Below are 17432 nucleotides of genomic sequence, written 5' to 3' on the forward strand. Positions count from 1 at the left end.
GGATGTCGGATAGATGTGCGGAAATTTGCCTTTGGCCAGCGGGTGGTTGGTTGGTGGAACCGACTTCCATCACTTGTTGTTGAAGTTGATAGCCTAAACAAATTTAAGGCTCAACTGGACAGGTATTTCGAGCGAACGGAGGGGTGAAATGGGAGTGGGTTTTTTTTTTTTTTTTTTTGGCTGATGCTGAATAAGCTTGCTTTCTTGCATCATATGCCTCTACTAATGCTAATGCTAAGTTTCCATGTATTGCACAACCTCAAATAAGTAACGCTTTGCTAATAGAGAAGACTATTGTTACTTATTCTCAGTGGGCACCACCACCACCCGGGTGTCCGGGTTTCAAGGCTTGTTGGCATTGGTGGGTGGGCAGGCACCCTGGTATTATTCGAGGTTGTTCAGTACATGGTAACTCATTGTGAAGGATGAGCACAGTATGAGATACAGTTGAAATGATGCCCTTTACACTAGTACTGTAGTTTTTTTTCCTTTAAGAGTTGTCTATGGTGTTTTTACACTGTTAATATATAGATAATTATAACTCTTAAAAACATTATTCCCAGTAACATTTAGTTTTACAGTACTTAAATGTTATCACATACACCTTTTGGCATCTCTCATATTGTGGGATTATCTTCACAACTGGGCTGTCATGTTTGCAATACCAGGGTGCCTACCCACCCACTGATGAAAGGCCAACAAGCCTTGAAACGGAGGGGGGAGCCTGATGTTCACGTAGTTTCCGAGAATAGGTAACAACAGTCTTCTCTGCTGGGGAAGCGTTGCCTATTCGAGGAATTCGAGTTTTTAAGTGGTGTGAGTTGAAGGAGTTACTGTCCCTTTCATTCTTCTACACTGTTTCTTTTCTTCTTCCACTCTTACTATAACTTCCCCTCTACTTTTTGCTTTTCTAAGTCTAATAGGGACAAGTGGATAGTAGAGTTATTATCCCACACATATACAAACAAGCCTTCAAACGGTGCCATCTGGGTGGTGGTGCCCACTGACAATAAGCAACAATAGTCTTCTCTATTAGTGAAGTGTTACTTATTCAAGGTTGTAAAATCAATTAATAAGAATAAAGATAATGTAATATAATAAAATAGGTTTGATTAATAAATACATATTACACAAGCAACTACAAAAGATAAGCTACACTGCTTAATTATAGCTTAATTATAGTTCAGCTTAATTATAATAGCTCAAAGAGAAAAAATAATAAAATAATATTTTAACAAAATTAAACTTACCTAACACCATTGCAAGTTCGAAAAGCAGCAACAGCATCAGGAAAGTCCTTAATGGTTCCATGGTAGTAGCACTGTTCAATTTCCTATTACATAAAAAAATGAATTATTATTTTTTTTCCAAATCATTTTAAAAGGCTATTTTTTTTTTTTTGTTATAAAATCCAAATCTCATTAAATCAAAAAATAATATATTTCTTGCAATTCTGCTTCATTTTAATTCTAATGGCAATGATATAGGGTCATTTAGAATTAAAAGCGTGTTTCCCCCCCCCCCCCACAACTTCAAAGTTGTGGGGTAATTTTTGCTGTAATTCTCATTTAAAAATCAAAGAAGTCTGTTGAACAGAATGAAAATGTGCTGCAAAACTAACAACATCTTGTATATAATTTTATGCAATAGTCAGCAAGTTAATGCTTTTCCTAAAACTATGATAAATTCACACATTTAAATTATCATTACACTGAACTTAATATAATTAATCCCAGTTATAGAGAAACCCACCTACACAACTTTTACACTATTATGAAACCTCCCATTGGTTATCATTATCATTGGTTTACATTAATCATATGATAAATGATAACCAATATGGATTTCATCACTGCCAATCCATTTGTGATATTCAAGCTTATGAAATATCGCATAGGAAAGTCTTGAGAAACTTAAGCAGATGTTCTTGATATTTCTAGGTTTTCAATCATGTTTAGTATAAAAGTCCTCTAAACAAGCTTCCATCTTATAGTCAGCTTTCTGTTTTTTGCAGTTTAGGTGCCAGTCTGCCATAACAGTCTGCTCACTATTATGGCAAATGACTTTCTCTGTTTTACCTTCTTGAACAACACTGGGAGTTCTTCAAGGTTCTGTTCTTTCATCTATTTTTTCCCCAGATAATCCTAATGATCCATAACTTTTCTGAAGAAATCACAGTACATTCCACTTTCCAGTTTTACAAACCTTGCTCTACTGAAGCAGCTACAACTTCTTGAATACTCAGCACCAGTTTCTTAGCCTATTTATGAGTACATATATATATATATTTTTTTCACATGTGGGTTTTGTGGAGTATGTATATATATGTTTCTAGGTCATTTTTGAAAATGTGCTGGTTTGTGGATAAATTGTCTAGAAATCTTCAAATAGGTGTTACAGATCTATGTTTACAAGTAATCGTAGGCAATTTTATAATAAATTTTATAATAATATTTAAATATTTAACTTTATAATAATAAAAATTATAATAATAAATTATTATAAATTTTTATAATAATTTAATTGTAGGCAGTTTATCATAAATGACAGCATGAAAATAGCTTTTAAAATCAGAAGAAAAAACACATTTGTTAGTGATAGTTATCCAATATAAAAAGATGAAATTAAGTAAATTCTCTAGAATTCTCATCTATAAGTTGATGTAACAGAAAAATGCAATAGGTTTCATCAATTTATAGAATTTTAATTTTATTTATTTACTTTTAAAAAAAAATTTTTTCCAAGTTGTTTTTTTTTTTTTAATTTTGGTTTGATGTTTGACAACAATTTCATTCTAATGCTGACAATCTAGTAAAAATAAGAACACTAATTTCAGAATTATACAAAATTCTGCTCCACGGAGTCTACTATCATCAGAAACTCACTACATACACAGGCTGCCTACAGTTGGAAAATTTACCATATATTTTTCGAGAAAAATATGCCCACGCATATTTTTCGAGAGCCCTACACAAGTCCATATGCCTTGCAGGAACTCATCTATAAAAGAGTTAAAAGTCACTCTTCAGGTAATTATCCACTGTTTTTTATAGATGAGATGGCATATCCTTATGGGGAGATAAGCTAGCTGACCATTCTTGACATAAGCATCTCACAAACACTGCTTTCCTGCATTGAGAAAACTAGATTTTTTCTTTCTCTCAGCATTCCTTTTCATCTACACACCTACTGACTCTGCATAGTGCTTCTGAAATCTCTTTTAAAACTTCTAGACTATCCAAATGAGAGCAATCAGGTTAATTACAATTCCACACTTATAAATGCACTCCCTTCCTTATCATACCTTGGCACTAATGATATTAAGAGTAGGAGACCGGTGGAATTACTTAACAAGTACAGGTCACTGTTGAAAAAAAGCCGTGAATTAGGGTTGAATTTGAAAGTGTCTGCAATTCTGCCCAGACACGATAGGAGGGAGTATATGATGAGAGCCCTGTCGATCAATTCGGCCCTGGAAGGATTGTGCAAGGCTCTCAAGGGATAGAATTTTTTTCAGCTTGGTCTGTACTTGTTAACAGGAGAGACTGCTTCTACAGGGATGAGATACACTTAAATAGAAAGGGGGTGCAAGAATGTTTGCTGATGCTATCGAGGCAGTGTTAGGTGGGTCGAAAAACTGCTAGATTGGGGGGATACAAGGACTAATAGATTAACAGTAGCCACTGGCAGAGGTGAAAGTGATTCTTGCACTGCTTCTATTGGAATGAGCCGCAGCCTGCAAAACAAGATGCAGGATATTTCAGAGACTGCTGGGAATCATTGGGGTACAAATAAACATATAGGTTGTGTTAGGGTAGCTAAGAAAAAGAACAGGTGCATGTATACTTGCGTGTACACCAATGTTAGGAGTTTAGTAAATAAATTTAATGAATTTGAGGTATTGCTCAAAACATCAAAGGCAGATATTGTGGAGATTTCAGAGACGTGGTGTCACACAGATATAAGGAATGCAGAACTGGAATTTGGGGAGTACAATGTCTACAGAAAGGATAGACAGGATAGGAAGGGAGGAGGGGTTATGCTATTAGTTAAGAAATACATAAAATCCAAGGAAGTAAAGCCAGTCGACATTGCTGGACAGTGCAGGGTCGAGTCAGTTTGGTGTGACATAAGCATTGGGAGATCAAAATTGAGAGTAGGAGTGTGCTATAGGCCTAATGACTGTGATGAGTATAATAAGAAACTGTACGGGGAAATAGAGTGGGCCAGTAAATCAGAGAGTCTTATAATGGGGGATTTTAATTTCCCAGATATTGACTGGAATTTTGGGGCTGGTCACTCACACACTAGCAAGGCTTTTGTGGATTTATTGGATGATTGTTTTCTACATCAGCATTCAGGAGGCAACTAGAGGGAGTAATACACTTGATTTGATTATCAGTAGTGATTCTTCATGCATTAAGAATCTGCAGGTAAATAAACCACTAAGTGGCAGTGACCACAGTGTGCTGAAGTGGGATTTACTCAAAGAGGTAACTACCATTAGGGGTAAAGGGAAGGGTTATTGCTTTCGTAAAGGCGACTACGATGGACCGAGACAGTATTTAAATTCTATACAGTGGGACCAACTGATGATGTTACCAACAGCAAATTCAAAATGGAAAGCATTCAAAGAACTTATCTTGGAAGCTACTAGGCTTTACATACCAACTAAGAAATATTGTTCAAGGTTTAGGCCTAAGTGGATGTCAGATAAACTAATGAGACATATGGCAGAGAAGAAAAATGCATGGGATACATACAAATTAACGCGTGACACAGAAGCCTATGATAGATACAAGTTGATCTGTAACCAAGTTACAAAGGAGGTTAGGCAGGCGAAGGCAGATTAGGAGAAATCGTTGGCAAGGGATGCAAAGAAAAACAGCAAAGAGTTCTTTACTTATGTAAACTCTAGAAGGAAGGGGATGAATCAGATTGGTCCACTTGATATCGATGGCTCAACTGTTGATGATCCTGATCAGGTAACTAACAAACTGAATGAATATTTTGCATCGACATTCACACACGAGGAGTTATTCAGCGAGGGGATTGCCAGAGGTGTATTCAACTCTGGCAGTAACCTAGAGAATCTTGTAATAACTGAGAGTAAAGTGGAGGAGAAATTGTTGAAGATAAATACAAGAAAGGCACCTGGGGTGGATGGGATCTATCCAGTTATATTACAGGAGGCAGCAAAGGAAGTAAGCAAACCCTTAGTCATAATTATGAGAGCTTCCTTGGACTCAGGGGAAGTACCCATGGACTGGAGATGTGCAAATGTGACCCCAATTCACAAAGGAGGATCAAAGGGCGACGCAAGTAATTATAGACCTGTGAGTTTAACTTCTGTTCCTAGAAAATTAATGGAGGCACTGGTTAAAGAAGCACTGCAGGATCATCTAGACAAGACTTCAGTTATAGCTCAGACACAGCATGGTTTTGTTAAGGGGAAGTCTTGCCTGACCAATTTGATTGGATACTATGATGCAGTCACAAAAGAACTGGATGCAGGGAATAACTTTGATATTATATACTTGGATCTTAGAAAGGCTTTTGATACTGTTGCATATGGAAGACTGCTGCACAAATTGGAGCAGTGTGGCATTGGAGGAAAATTGCTGCTATGGATAAAGGGGTGGTTGAGGGGGAGAAGACAGAGAGTGGTAATCAATGGACACTGCTCATCGTGGACTGATGTTAATAATGGAGTCCCTCAGGGTTCAGTATTGGGTCCATTATTGTTTTCTGTATTTATAAATGATATTGATGATGGTATATCAAGCTTAATGTCCAAGTTTGCAGACGATCCGAAGGTGGGCAGGGTTGTCAAGGACACTACTGACACTATGCTACTGCAACAGGATCTGGAAAGGTTGAGCAGATGGGCTGAGAGGTAGCAAATGAAGTTTAACATTGACAAATGTAAAGCACTACATATGGGAAACAGCAACCCCAGAGCAACGTATCAACTCTGTGGTACTACACTGACAGTGGTAGAGAATGAAAGGGACCTGGGGGTGGTTGTGCAGGCAGATATGAAGTTTTCTGAGCAGTGCAGATGGGCTGCAAGAGTAGCTCATGGTGTATTGTTGATGATATGTAGGAATTTTTCTAGCAGGGGATAAAGGAGGTGATTATTCCCTTGTATAAGGCAATGGTCAGATCGCACCTAGACTACTGTATACAGGTCTGGAGGCCCCATTTCAGGAAGGATGTAGAGATGCTGGAACGAGTACAGAGAAGGGCAACAAGATTAGTGAATGGAACAAAGGGGTGCTCTTACGAAGAAAGGCTTACGTTTTGCAAATTACAGTGTCTGGAGACTAGGCACCGGCGAGGTGATCTGATAGAGGTGTATAAAGCCTTGAATGGTTTGAGCATGCTCAATGCTGATGGGATTCTTCCTCTTGCTCAGAATAATCACCTGAGAGGGCATAAACTCAAATTGAGGAAAGATTGACGTGAGGAAATTTGCTTTAGCCAGCAGGTTGTTTGTTGGTGGAATAGACTTCCATCCCTTGTCGTGGAAGTTGATAGCCTAAACAAGTTTAAGGCTAAGCTGGACAGGTATTTCGAACGAACAGAGGGGTGAAGTGGAAGTGGTTATTTTTTTTTTTATTTATTTTTTTTTTTTATTTTTTTTTTTGGCTGATGCTGCATAAGCTTGCTTTCTTGCATCAAATGCCTCTACTAATGCTAATGCTACAGACATTGTTTCTGTTGCATGCCTTTTATACAGGTATTTCCATGGCTGCTATTAAAATAGCATCTATTATGGCAAAACTGTCCAAAAAAAGGCATTAACTAGTCAATACTCCAAACCGACCAAACTACTGTAACTTTTCTTTTTCCTCATTCATCTCTTCTATTCTTAGAAACATCCTGCCTTCTTATGTATTTCCTTAAAATTCTATCTACAGAAATTCAAGAAGTCCGCCACTTTTCGTGTTCGAGATCACCATAAAAATTTAAAAAATATATAAAAATATGTAAAGTACTTAAAAATAATTTATAACACTAAAAATTAAATTTATTCCTGATAGCCATGTTGCACACATTGACTTTTCAAACCTGGTTATTTTGGATTGCTGACATGTCACCTTGAGTCTACATTTTTAGCTTGTAAATTGCATACGTTCACAGGGGGCTTGTCTGTTTGTGGGATGAAAATCTTGAAAAAAAATCCCAGAGAATGTTTCCATTGAACATTATGTTCACAGCCGGCCCAACCATTAGGCATACCTAGATGATCACCTAGGGCACAAAGGTCCTAGTGGGCATATTCCAACAAAATGTAATATTTTTTAGTGGTTAAAAAAATTATTTAAATTAAATAAGGTAATAATTAAGTCTAAATAAAGAAAACATTATTTAAATTAAATACGGTAATAATTATGTCTAAATAAAGAAAACATTATTTAAATATTTTTGCAAATATTAAGAATATATTTAAAAAAAAAAAGTTTGATTTACAACATAATCCTCTTTATGGTTTTATGACATTCGGGGTTGCTTTTTCGATGCATTACTTTGATATTTAATTAAAAGCTTCTGAAGATATTAATAGAAAAGGTAGGGAAGAAGGGATAATATTTTAAGTCAAATGCCTTCTCCGTTTTTCACGCAGCAACTATAACATAGTGCAAAAGTACAATCCTCCACTACAATACCCTTCACCATTTTTGTCTGAGATCTACATACTTGAAATGTAGTCCAAAAATAATATTTATAAGATATATATTATAGATGAATGGGTGGGAATAGGTAAGCTTGTTGGTAGGCAGGGTGATGGATAGATAGGTGGATGGATGGTACAGAATACAACTGGGGCAAAAATTTTAAGTCTCGCTCAGGGTGCATGAAACCCTTGCACCGGCTCTGATTATGTTTAGTGGAAATGTAGAACTCACTACAATTCCGGCTAATACTTTGCTGAGATCTCAGTTGAAGGGGGAGATCTTTGCTGAGATCTCCCCCTTCAGTTGGGCAGTTGTTTTGAAGATTTTTAGCACACTGACTCCTACATATATACATACATAGTTAGTATAAGAGAGCTATAATGCTCAATATGTTTTATGTTGTATTTCAATATTTGTAGAAGAATAAGAGAAATTTACCTCAATATGATATGTAGAACACTTCCTAACGACACTCTTCAGCAAATAAATGATTTGCTGGAGTAAATTTCTCTTATTCTTCTACAAATACGTACATCATGCATCATATAAGATGTCTAGTTCATCATAGTATAAGATGTCTAGTTCTTTATGGCTTTTATCATATAATTTGCAAGTACAAGCATTTGTTCATGAGCTGATTTGCATATGTTTTCTAGGCTGAAAAACCCAAAGTAACTTATGGGGTGTAGGGGGAACCAAATGCCCTCTGCATGAGAACAGTTAAGTAAAGTCCACCAACTGAAGAGGTCTTTAAGAACTCCTGCCTCTAAAAGATATGAAAACAAGTTGCACTGGGTGGGTTCACTATACAACCTTCTTCTCTCACACTTCTGATTTTGCAGCTTCCAGTTCCCATGCAAACCCATTGGCATCCATGGCAGACAAGATGAGTGATCCACTGGGAAATCATGCAAATGTGAATGTTTGTGTGTGGGTTGTGGTCTCTATTCAAGTTGAGTCAACTGGCTCATCCTGTGTGAATCCCCACATATCAGTGCTGTCTTGATGAACTTAACCTAAAAAAAAAAAAAAAAATTGTGTGCTGTCTCTCCATATTTAAGTGCTGTGATGAGATTAACTGAGTTTGTGGGTAAATGAAAATGTCTCAATTAAATGCTGTTTGTTATAGATCTGCATTCCTGAATATATTTCAAAAAATAAATAAATAATAAATAAAAATAAAATAACAATAATAATCCCCCTGCCCCCTGTCTCCCATCTCCGGCAGGCTACTTTTTGTAATGTTGACAAATGTAAAGTACTGCATATGGGTAGCAGTAACCCCAGAGTAACATATCAACTGGGTGGTACTACAGTCAGGGTAGTGGAGAATGAACAGAACCTGGGGATAATTGTGCAGTCAGATATGAAGTTTACTGAGAAGTGTAGACAGGCTGCAAGAGTAGCTCATGGTGTCTTGTCAATGATATACAGGAATTTTGCTAGCAGGTATAAGGGGGTGGTTGTCTTCCTGTATAAGGCAATGGTCAGGTCACACCTTGAGTACTGCATACAGATCTGGAGGCCTCATTTTAGGAAGGATGTAGAGCTGCTGGAATGAGTACAGAAAAGGGCAACGAGATTGGTGAGTAGAACAAAGGGTTGCTGTTACCAAGAAAGGCCTTTCAAATGTATTGAGTTAAGTTTATTAAGTTCATATTAAGTTAATATTAAGTTCCACAAATTTCAGCATCTGGAGACTAGGCACCCATGAGATTATTTAAGTGAGGTGTATAAGGCCTTGAATGGTTTGAGCAAGCTCAATGCTGATGGAATTCTTCCTCTTGCTCAAATTACTCACTTGAGAGGACATAAATTCAAATTGAGAAAAAACAATTATAGAATAGATGGGCAGAAATTTGCCTTTAGCCAGCAGGTGGTTGATAGTTGTAACAAACTTCCATCTGTTGTAGTGGAGGTCAACAACTTAAATAACTTCAAGGCAAAACCAGACAATCATTTGGAATGAATGGATGAGTGAAATGGGAAAGTTTTTTTTTTTTTTTTTGACTGATGCTATATAAGCTTGCTTTCTTGCATCATATATCTCTACCTAATGCTAATATGGCTTGTGGTCAATTATTTTTGGCCAATGCTATTTATACACTATCAGCCAAGGAAACACACTTATGCTGCTTACTTCTTTGCATCATTTGTAGCTATTAATACAATTACTAATAGTAATACAAAAATATAATATCACTTGGATAAAATGAGTAATTGTTTAAATTATGCAATCATCTTTCAGAATTTAGAATGCTGTTAGAAATAACTATTAAAATATAATGACATCAGAGAAAATGTAAACTTAAAGACAATACCTGAGTAGAAATTTGTTGTGCACCTTCAGGTAAAAAATGCTTCTGAATTAAATTTGGAGCAAGAAGGTGCCTGAAATTAAAATTTTGCATTTATAAGATAATTTAAATCTGCAGAAAAAAAAAAATGACAGAAAAAATTCCTCTTAAAATAAAACATATAAAATCTAATTAAATCTTTTTCGTAAAATGATTTATGAAAAAGATTTTTTCATAAATCATTTAAATTTTAAATTAAAATTTAAAGAATTAAAATTTTAATTTTAATTTCATAAAAATTTATATTTATGAAATTTCAATTGATTAATTGAAACTAATTTTGATTAAAAATAAACATAACAGGTTAGTGCATAGTATCGAGTTTATATGTAGTGGAGTACCGAAAATGGTAAAATGCCATCATTTTTATTATATCTTATATTGTGAAAGCCTTCACAATAAGTTCCCTGATATTGCACTACCTCAAATAAGTAACACTTCACCAGTGGAGAAGACTACTGTTACTTATTCTCAGTAGATACCACCACCCATTTGGCCTCTCATCGGTGGGTGGGTGGGTATGTACCATGGTGTTGCAATAAATCACAACTCGGTTATGAAGTATAACTTTCACAATATGAGAGATGTCAGAAGGTGTACAACAGTATAGACTGAAAATATTTAGGGCTGAAGCCTCAACCTATGAAAAAATTCACTAAACGTAGCAAGTTAGTGCATTAGTATCACGTTTGTAAATAGTGAATTACTGAAATGGTAAAATGACATCTTTTTATCATATCTCATATTGTGATTGTCTTCTCAAGTGGCCGTTTCAAGGTCAAATGGCCATCTGGATAGTGGTATCCACTGAGAATAAGTAACAATAATCTTCTCCACTGGTGAAGCATTACTTATTCGAAGTAGTGCAATATCAGACAACTTGTTGTGAAGGCATTCACAATATGAGATATGATAAAAATGATGCCATTTTCGGTAATTCACAAAATTCTACAGAGTAATTTGGGATTTCCTGTAAATTTTATGTTGATGTAGACATTGATGTTACTGTATGTGAATTGAAAAGTATTGAAGATATTTGCAATGAAGATCAAAACATGACTGATAGTGAGTCTGAACAAGAAGATGAACCTGCTATACCAATTTTCCGAGATACAATGATTGGCTTCTCTTCTCTGCAGCAATTCATTCAGTGTGCCCAATTTTCCTGAGTCAGTGTGGAAATGTGTTAGGGAAATTGATTTATTCTATATGAAGCTCTCCCCAAAATATTTGAAGCAGTCTTTTCTGGATACTTTAAAAAAATTATATACATTTTTTAGTTTTTTTTTTTTTTTTTACTACTTGTAATTATTGTAATTGATTTTTTATCATTCTCATTACCTTTCTTCTCATTACATCCTTTATATAATTTTGAAATCTTATTAAATCATGACTAATAAATATCGTTTTGCATTAAATGACAATTTTTATTCTTGATAGTGTTCCTGCAATTCACATGATAAACTTTTTGCCACAGAAATGAGCTTTATTAAGGTAAGCTTCAAATGAAAATTCTTTTCATAATTCTTTCCACATGTTTATCTTGTCTGAAATACACTATTTGGTAATCATTTTATTGAACAGAATTTTAAGCAATTAGAAATCCTCAGTTTAAAAATGTTTCCCATAGGCAGAGTAAAATATTTATAAATTCTGAAATACTACTTTAAAATCATCTTTAACTTATGTATGTATTTTTTCATTTTTATTTGTGTATTTAATATTTCATCCCCTTAAGACATTTTCCCTTCTAAGAAGTTCTAAACCTCCACTCCCTTTAAAAACTTCTTAATAGGGTTCTACTGTATAGCTTGGTCTAACCAGTCAACACTTTCACTGTCACCTAAATGTGAGATAATTCATTCAACATGCCATAATTTTCAGAATGTTGAAAAAAAAAAAAAAAAAAAAACCACATTCTGATATCTGCAGCATTCAGAACATTCATACATAATACTTGAAAATTAAAATTTTGGAATTCACTGCTTTTCATGTACCTAAACAAACACAAACAAAAAAAACAAATAAAACTGTGTGCCACATCTATAAACAAATGCCAAGCATTACTGCAAAGCATTCAATCAGTGTGCCAATACTGAATACTTGTTAATTTCATGTGCCTTTATATTTATGCACTTGTTGGTTGACAGCTGAGAATAACCACTCATATGCATTATGGCACACAACTTGGATGCTTTACAAACATATCTGTGCATTGTGGTACAACACTTCTAATGCAGTTTTATGCATATATGCATTGAAGCAGCAGAAAACATGTTAAAAAGTATTTTAGATATTCTTTCAGGGTAAATGATTGAGATTATTAAGAATTTTCTAATAGCAGTTCTTCCTGCATACAAATATGTAATTTATTTCTGCCCAATAAATAAACAAACAAAAATATATTAGTTAGTTTCCAGTTGTACTTGGGATAGCTGAAGCCAGAAGAGTTTACAGCTTTACTGCAAGAGTGTTTTAGTAGCCAATTTACTAGAAAAAACAGATAACAACAGGCTGTGCATATTTTTTAAAAACGTAACTATTTTATTGTTTTGTAAAAACATACAGGTTCAATCATGCATGTGTGTGCACAATATTGTCCACAGCAACTCCAATATATATATATATATACATATATATAAAAAACAGCTTAGTTTGCTTCTAGACAATATAATATTACTACTACTATATATATATATATATATATATATATATATATAAGTAAAAGTAAATTTAAAATAAAAACTAATGCCAGTAGCATGGCAAAACTGTAGATCGAAAATAATAAATTAACTATTGTTTAATTTATTATTTTTGCTCTACAGTTTTGCCATACTACTGGCATTAGTTTTTATTTTAAATTTACTTTTAGTTATATTTTAGGCATCATGTAGAGGAAAATGCATTTTGCTGCCTCTGATCATTGCTCTATGTCTTTTAATTTATTTTACTACCACTTTTTGAACTATTTTCTTTCACTACCTTTTTTCAACTATATTTCATTATTAAATATATATATATAGAACTACAGCAACTCCAAAATATATACAGAATATCAGACATTTCATCATATGATTCTGTACTATTTCAGTGAGTAACAAGTGGATGCTTCTCTGTTGTAATTCTCTTCACTATCACGAAATAAGTCCATATACACCAATAAAATATTGTTAACAAAATTTCTTCGATCTTTGAATGTTTAAAGGTTTACTGCTAATGAATATAAATTATACTTTGCCAAAAGGTTTCAGAGAGTTTAGTTTTATTTTATTCCATTACAGTCTATATATCTGTACATTTCTATATGTTTTAATTTTTATATCCATTAGATTTTAAACTTTTAAAAAATTTCCCAGTTTCATATCACAAAAAACAATTGTTATTTTATTTCACACCAAACAATATATATATTTTTATAAACTCAATAATAATAATTAAAGACATAAAATCAGCAAAAGCAAAACAGATCAAAGAACTATAACAGCCACAAAAGTATACCTAGCAAATTTAATATTAAAATGTTAATGACAGCAAAAACATATTACACAGAAATTTAATTTTCTCTCATTTTTTTTTTTTTTTTATGTTTGAAAATTTGTTCTGATTTATGGATTGAAAAACAGGTTTTATTGAACAAAGAAAAATATACCCTTCCTTATCATGTTGATGATATGCTAAAAGCTTTACTTCTGTTACCAATATGAAAGCTAATATAAGCCAATGCAGAACTTTAGTTTACTCACAATAAAATTTACAAGTTGTCTTTCAATAAATATCATTAAAGAAAATGAATGTAACAGCACTAATCAAAATGTAATTATGAAAAATGTTATATGGATCTATTAAAAATTTATTTAATACAAAAAAAATATTTATTAGCACCTGTATAACTTACGTATTTAATTCCAGGTCAAGGCGAAATTTGTAGTTAAAAGCTTTAATAAGCAAAGAAGTCTGATGAAAATGTTTTCCAGTCTAGATGAAAACAAATTAAAAATTTATTAACTCACCTGGGATTAATAATGAAATTAAATCAGTCATTAATTATTTATTCCTAGTTCCATATTTAAACACTGTCCAAGCATGGATGAATATGCAAAAAAAAAAAAAAAAAAAAAGAAGTATACACAAAATAAATTCAGGCAGCTCTTTCTCTCTCTTTTTTTTGGCCTTGCTTTAATGTGATTAATAATTTAATTTCAGTTCAAAGGAACAGTGGCACAGTTAGGAGTAGTAGGATCCATGGAAAAATTTCACTGTTGTATCGTCTCTCACCCTAAGATGAATATAAAGCTAGACTTGGGGACATAAGGCTTTTGCATTCCCAGACCAAAGAGGAGGAGGAAATACAGTCAATAGTAGACATGAACTAGTAATAATTCTGATATTTTGAAACCAGGAAAAACTAATCCTGTACTTACATGGATTTATGGTTGCAAACATCCCCAAATTAGCTAATGATCAGTCCTTTACAAACCTATTTCATATTTAAGTACTGTCTCCAAAATTTGGACAGCAGAATTAAAGAAATCACAAGTCTATCAACAGATGGTGGGGGGGGGGGAGAATGTGCACTTTATTTTATTAACCAACCATTTAATTCAATAAAATATTTTTACGGAACCACTTCATGGTTGACCATTTTGACAGATTAGACTAAAATATATATTGCACGTTAGATTTTCACAATGCCACTGTATCAGGGGCAATTAATAGTCATTAAGAGCAACTAATAAGTGCCAATGCAGAGAATGACTATCGATGGACCAAATCAATCATATCAATATCTTGTTTTGTTCACACCAGAAAACCCATTACTTCAGGAAGCCATAGCAAAGTATTCCATGGTTGTATGTAACTTACAACTGACCAAATATTTACCCCATGAACATCTTTTAACTATTTTACTCAAGAATAATGGAGGAGGACAAGCTTCGAAACAACTTACTACTATTCGCTGTTATTATTTGGAGTGGAAATGATTCGTTTATTTTATTTTTCGCACTGAATGAATCAGCAAAACATTCCAGTTTGTTTAAATTACTGTCAGTATTTCAGAAAATGCAGGTTAAACTGCATATTTTGTGATACCGATGCTACAATCAAATATTTCAGTTTGTTCAGTTACAGTTTTTTTAAACTGCTTTCTCTTTACTTAAATTTCCAACAGCCAGCCAACCTAATGAAAGATGACATGGATTTCAATCTGCAGCCACTTGCCAGCTCAGTTACTGTTCCTGATTTTAACTTGCAAAATGTAAAATTGTTCCTTTTCAGAAGAATGTCCAAGTCACTACTTGTAATTTCATTTTAAATTTCTCACTAGTTACTACACATTTCATGACTGCAGTACACAAATTAAAATAAATTTTAGCTTCCTACAAACATTGGCAAATTCTACAGAAAACTAAAAATATATACAGAATGAACTTCACAACAGTTACAAATATATACAGATTCCAATGATTAATTCAAACACATATACAAGCACAATTCAGCCTATTTAGACACACTTTAAAAAGATACCTGACAAGAGATGATGCAGACAAAGTGTAAAACCAATATAAGCATTTTTTTAATTATGCATTTGAAGCAATTTAAGCTCATGTCAGACTAACACTTTTAGGTGCCATTGCAACCTAGTATCAAGATTTGCCAAACTCTGCTAATTGTGAATTATCATAATAGCCAAACAATAGTTCTTAATTTGAATTAGTTTTATAATTTGATTAAAAACTTTTGGGCCATTGTCCAATATCAATACCAATTGTTTTAGTACTGATATATAAAATATCAATTAGACAGGGTACAATCACCCACTGAAAAAAATGAGTCATTGTACCTTGGGGGGGAACCTCCATCTGGCAGTATAGAGTTTTGAATATATTTAAAAAAGGATTTAGACAAGATGGGCAATTAAGTTTTTTTTTTTTTTTTAGATACTATATAAGTTTGCTTCCTTATATAATTTTGCCACTAATAATACTCAAGTTGTCAATAATGCATGATGAACACAGAAAAAAAAAAAAATGCTGGATCCATAAGAAACTATCCAATATAAACTACATTCTGTAGCAGGTAGACCAGGTCCTACTGTATAGTTTGTAGTGCAAAAACCAGGATTAAGCCCTCTAATTTAATTAAATAATACATAAATTTCTTTTTAAACTCTGTACAGCCACAGCTATGGTGAAAAGAAGCTTGGGGTGTGCCACCACACATCCATATTTCTTAACACAATTTGTAGTATAATTGAGTTTACAATGCCAAATTGTACATACTATGGTTCCTTGAATGTACAGTTACTTCAATACTAACAGTAAACACACATTGAATCAACCATGCAAATATTAAATACTATTCTTTTCCTAAAAATTATGACATGAAGTAGAAATGGCTTACTGCATGCAGAAGAAAGAGAACAAGGTTATTTTTAAAAATCCAACATATTCGGATCATTTTACAGATTAGTTTTTCCTAAATGTCATTTTTTAATGTCACCTACAAAATACTATACTACAACACAAAGCCATTAGAGAAATTTAAAACCATAAGTTGTTCATTCCAACTTCAAAACCTCCAAAATCAGCTCTAGAAAAGAAAAATTCTTCATGAAGATGTGTTAAAAAAAAATTCTTCATGAAGATGTGTTAAAAAAAAATTCTTAATGAAATGCTTCTCCAGAGTGCATAAAAATGGTAGGACTATTTCTGAAGTAAACCCTGCCATGATCTAAGAGACCCATCTAATAATGCTAATAATAAAAATAATGCTGTATAATGCTGTATAATAATAAAAATAATGCTGTATAATGCTGTAGCAATATAGCAACTGTTTAGTGAGAAAAATAAAAATCAAAATTAAGAGGATGGAAGAAGAAAATGACAGAATTTAAGGCTGGAATTTAGAATTTATATTTTGAATATAAGAAACTAGAACTATAGCAAGAGTCTCTGTATGAAAAAATGAAATCTCTGAAAATGAGAGTTGACCTGAAACAAACTGTGTGTGGTGTAGGGGGATACCAGATGTTAGCAGCTGCTGGGGGCATTTCTCTGAAATTATTTGTCCCTGAATGTTACCAATTTTTAGAATGTCCTTAAAGGGTGATCCATAAGAACTACAAATCATCACACAGCTCAGAGTAATCTCTCTTTCCATGTCATTCTTTTATTTTGCGCATTACATCATGAGCTTGCTTCAAATGGTCAGTGATGACATATTCACTTTATGGCCATTTGGATTTAAATTATTTTATTAATGCTCACAACAGAACAAAATTTGCCTTAACAACAGGCTGCTTTGGTACTGAACTATATTTAAAAACATTTGTTTGAAAGTAACAATTAAATAAATAAATTTTTATTTAATTGAACTGCTTTCAAACAAATGA

At 33.4% G+C, this 17432-nt stretch overlaps 1 protein-coding gene across 10 annotated transcripts in view; it reads right to left on the bottom strand.

The window, feature by feature from the left end:
• LOC150090991 (disintegrin and metalloproteinase domain-containing protein 11-like) overlaps positions 1-17432 on the bottom strand; it is a 1161948-nt gene that overhangs the window by 867378 nt on the left and 277138 nt on the right. For all 10 annotated transcript variants that reach the window (XR_016546962.1, XR_016546963.1, XM_090373761.1 and 7 more), the window contains 3 exons: positions 13935-14014; positions 10004-10073; positions 1251-1333 (listed from right to left, as the gene is read on the bottom strand). Coding sequence is in view for 8 of the 10 variants with exons in the window: in XM_090373761.1 (XP_090229887.1) it covers positions 1251-1333; positions 10004-10073; positions 13935-14014 (233 nt within the window). In the remaining 2 variants the exon portion in view is untranslated. The remainder of the gene's footprint in view (positions 1-1250; positions 1334-10003; positions 10074-13934; positions 14015-17432) is intronic.

Source organism: Mastigoproctus giganteus, chromosome 1 (genome assembly GCF_048544385.1).
Source record: "Mastigoproctus giganteus isolate SK-2022 chromosome 1, ASM4854438v1, whole genome shotgun sequence".
Taxonomy (NCBI): Eukaryota; Metazoa; Arthropoda; class Arachnida; order Uropygi; family Thelyphonidae; genus Mastigoproctus; species Mastigoproctus giganteus.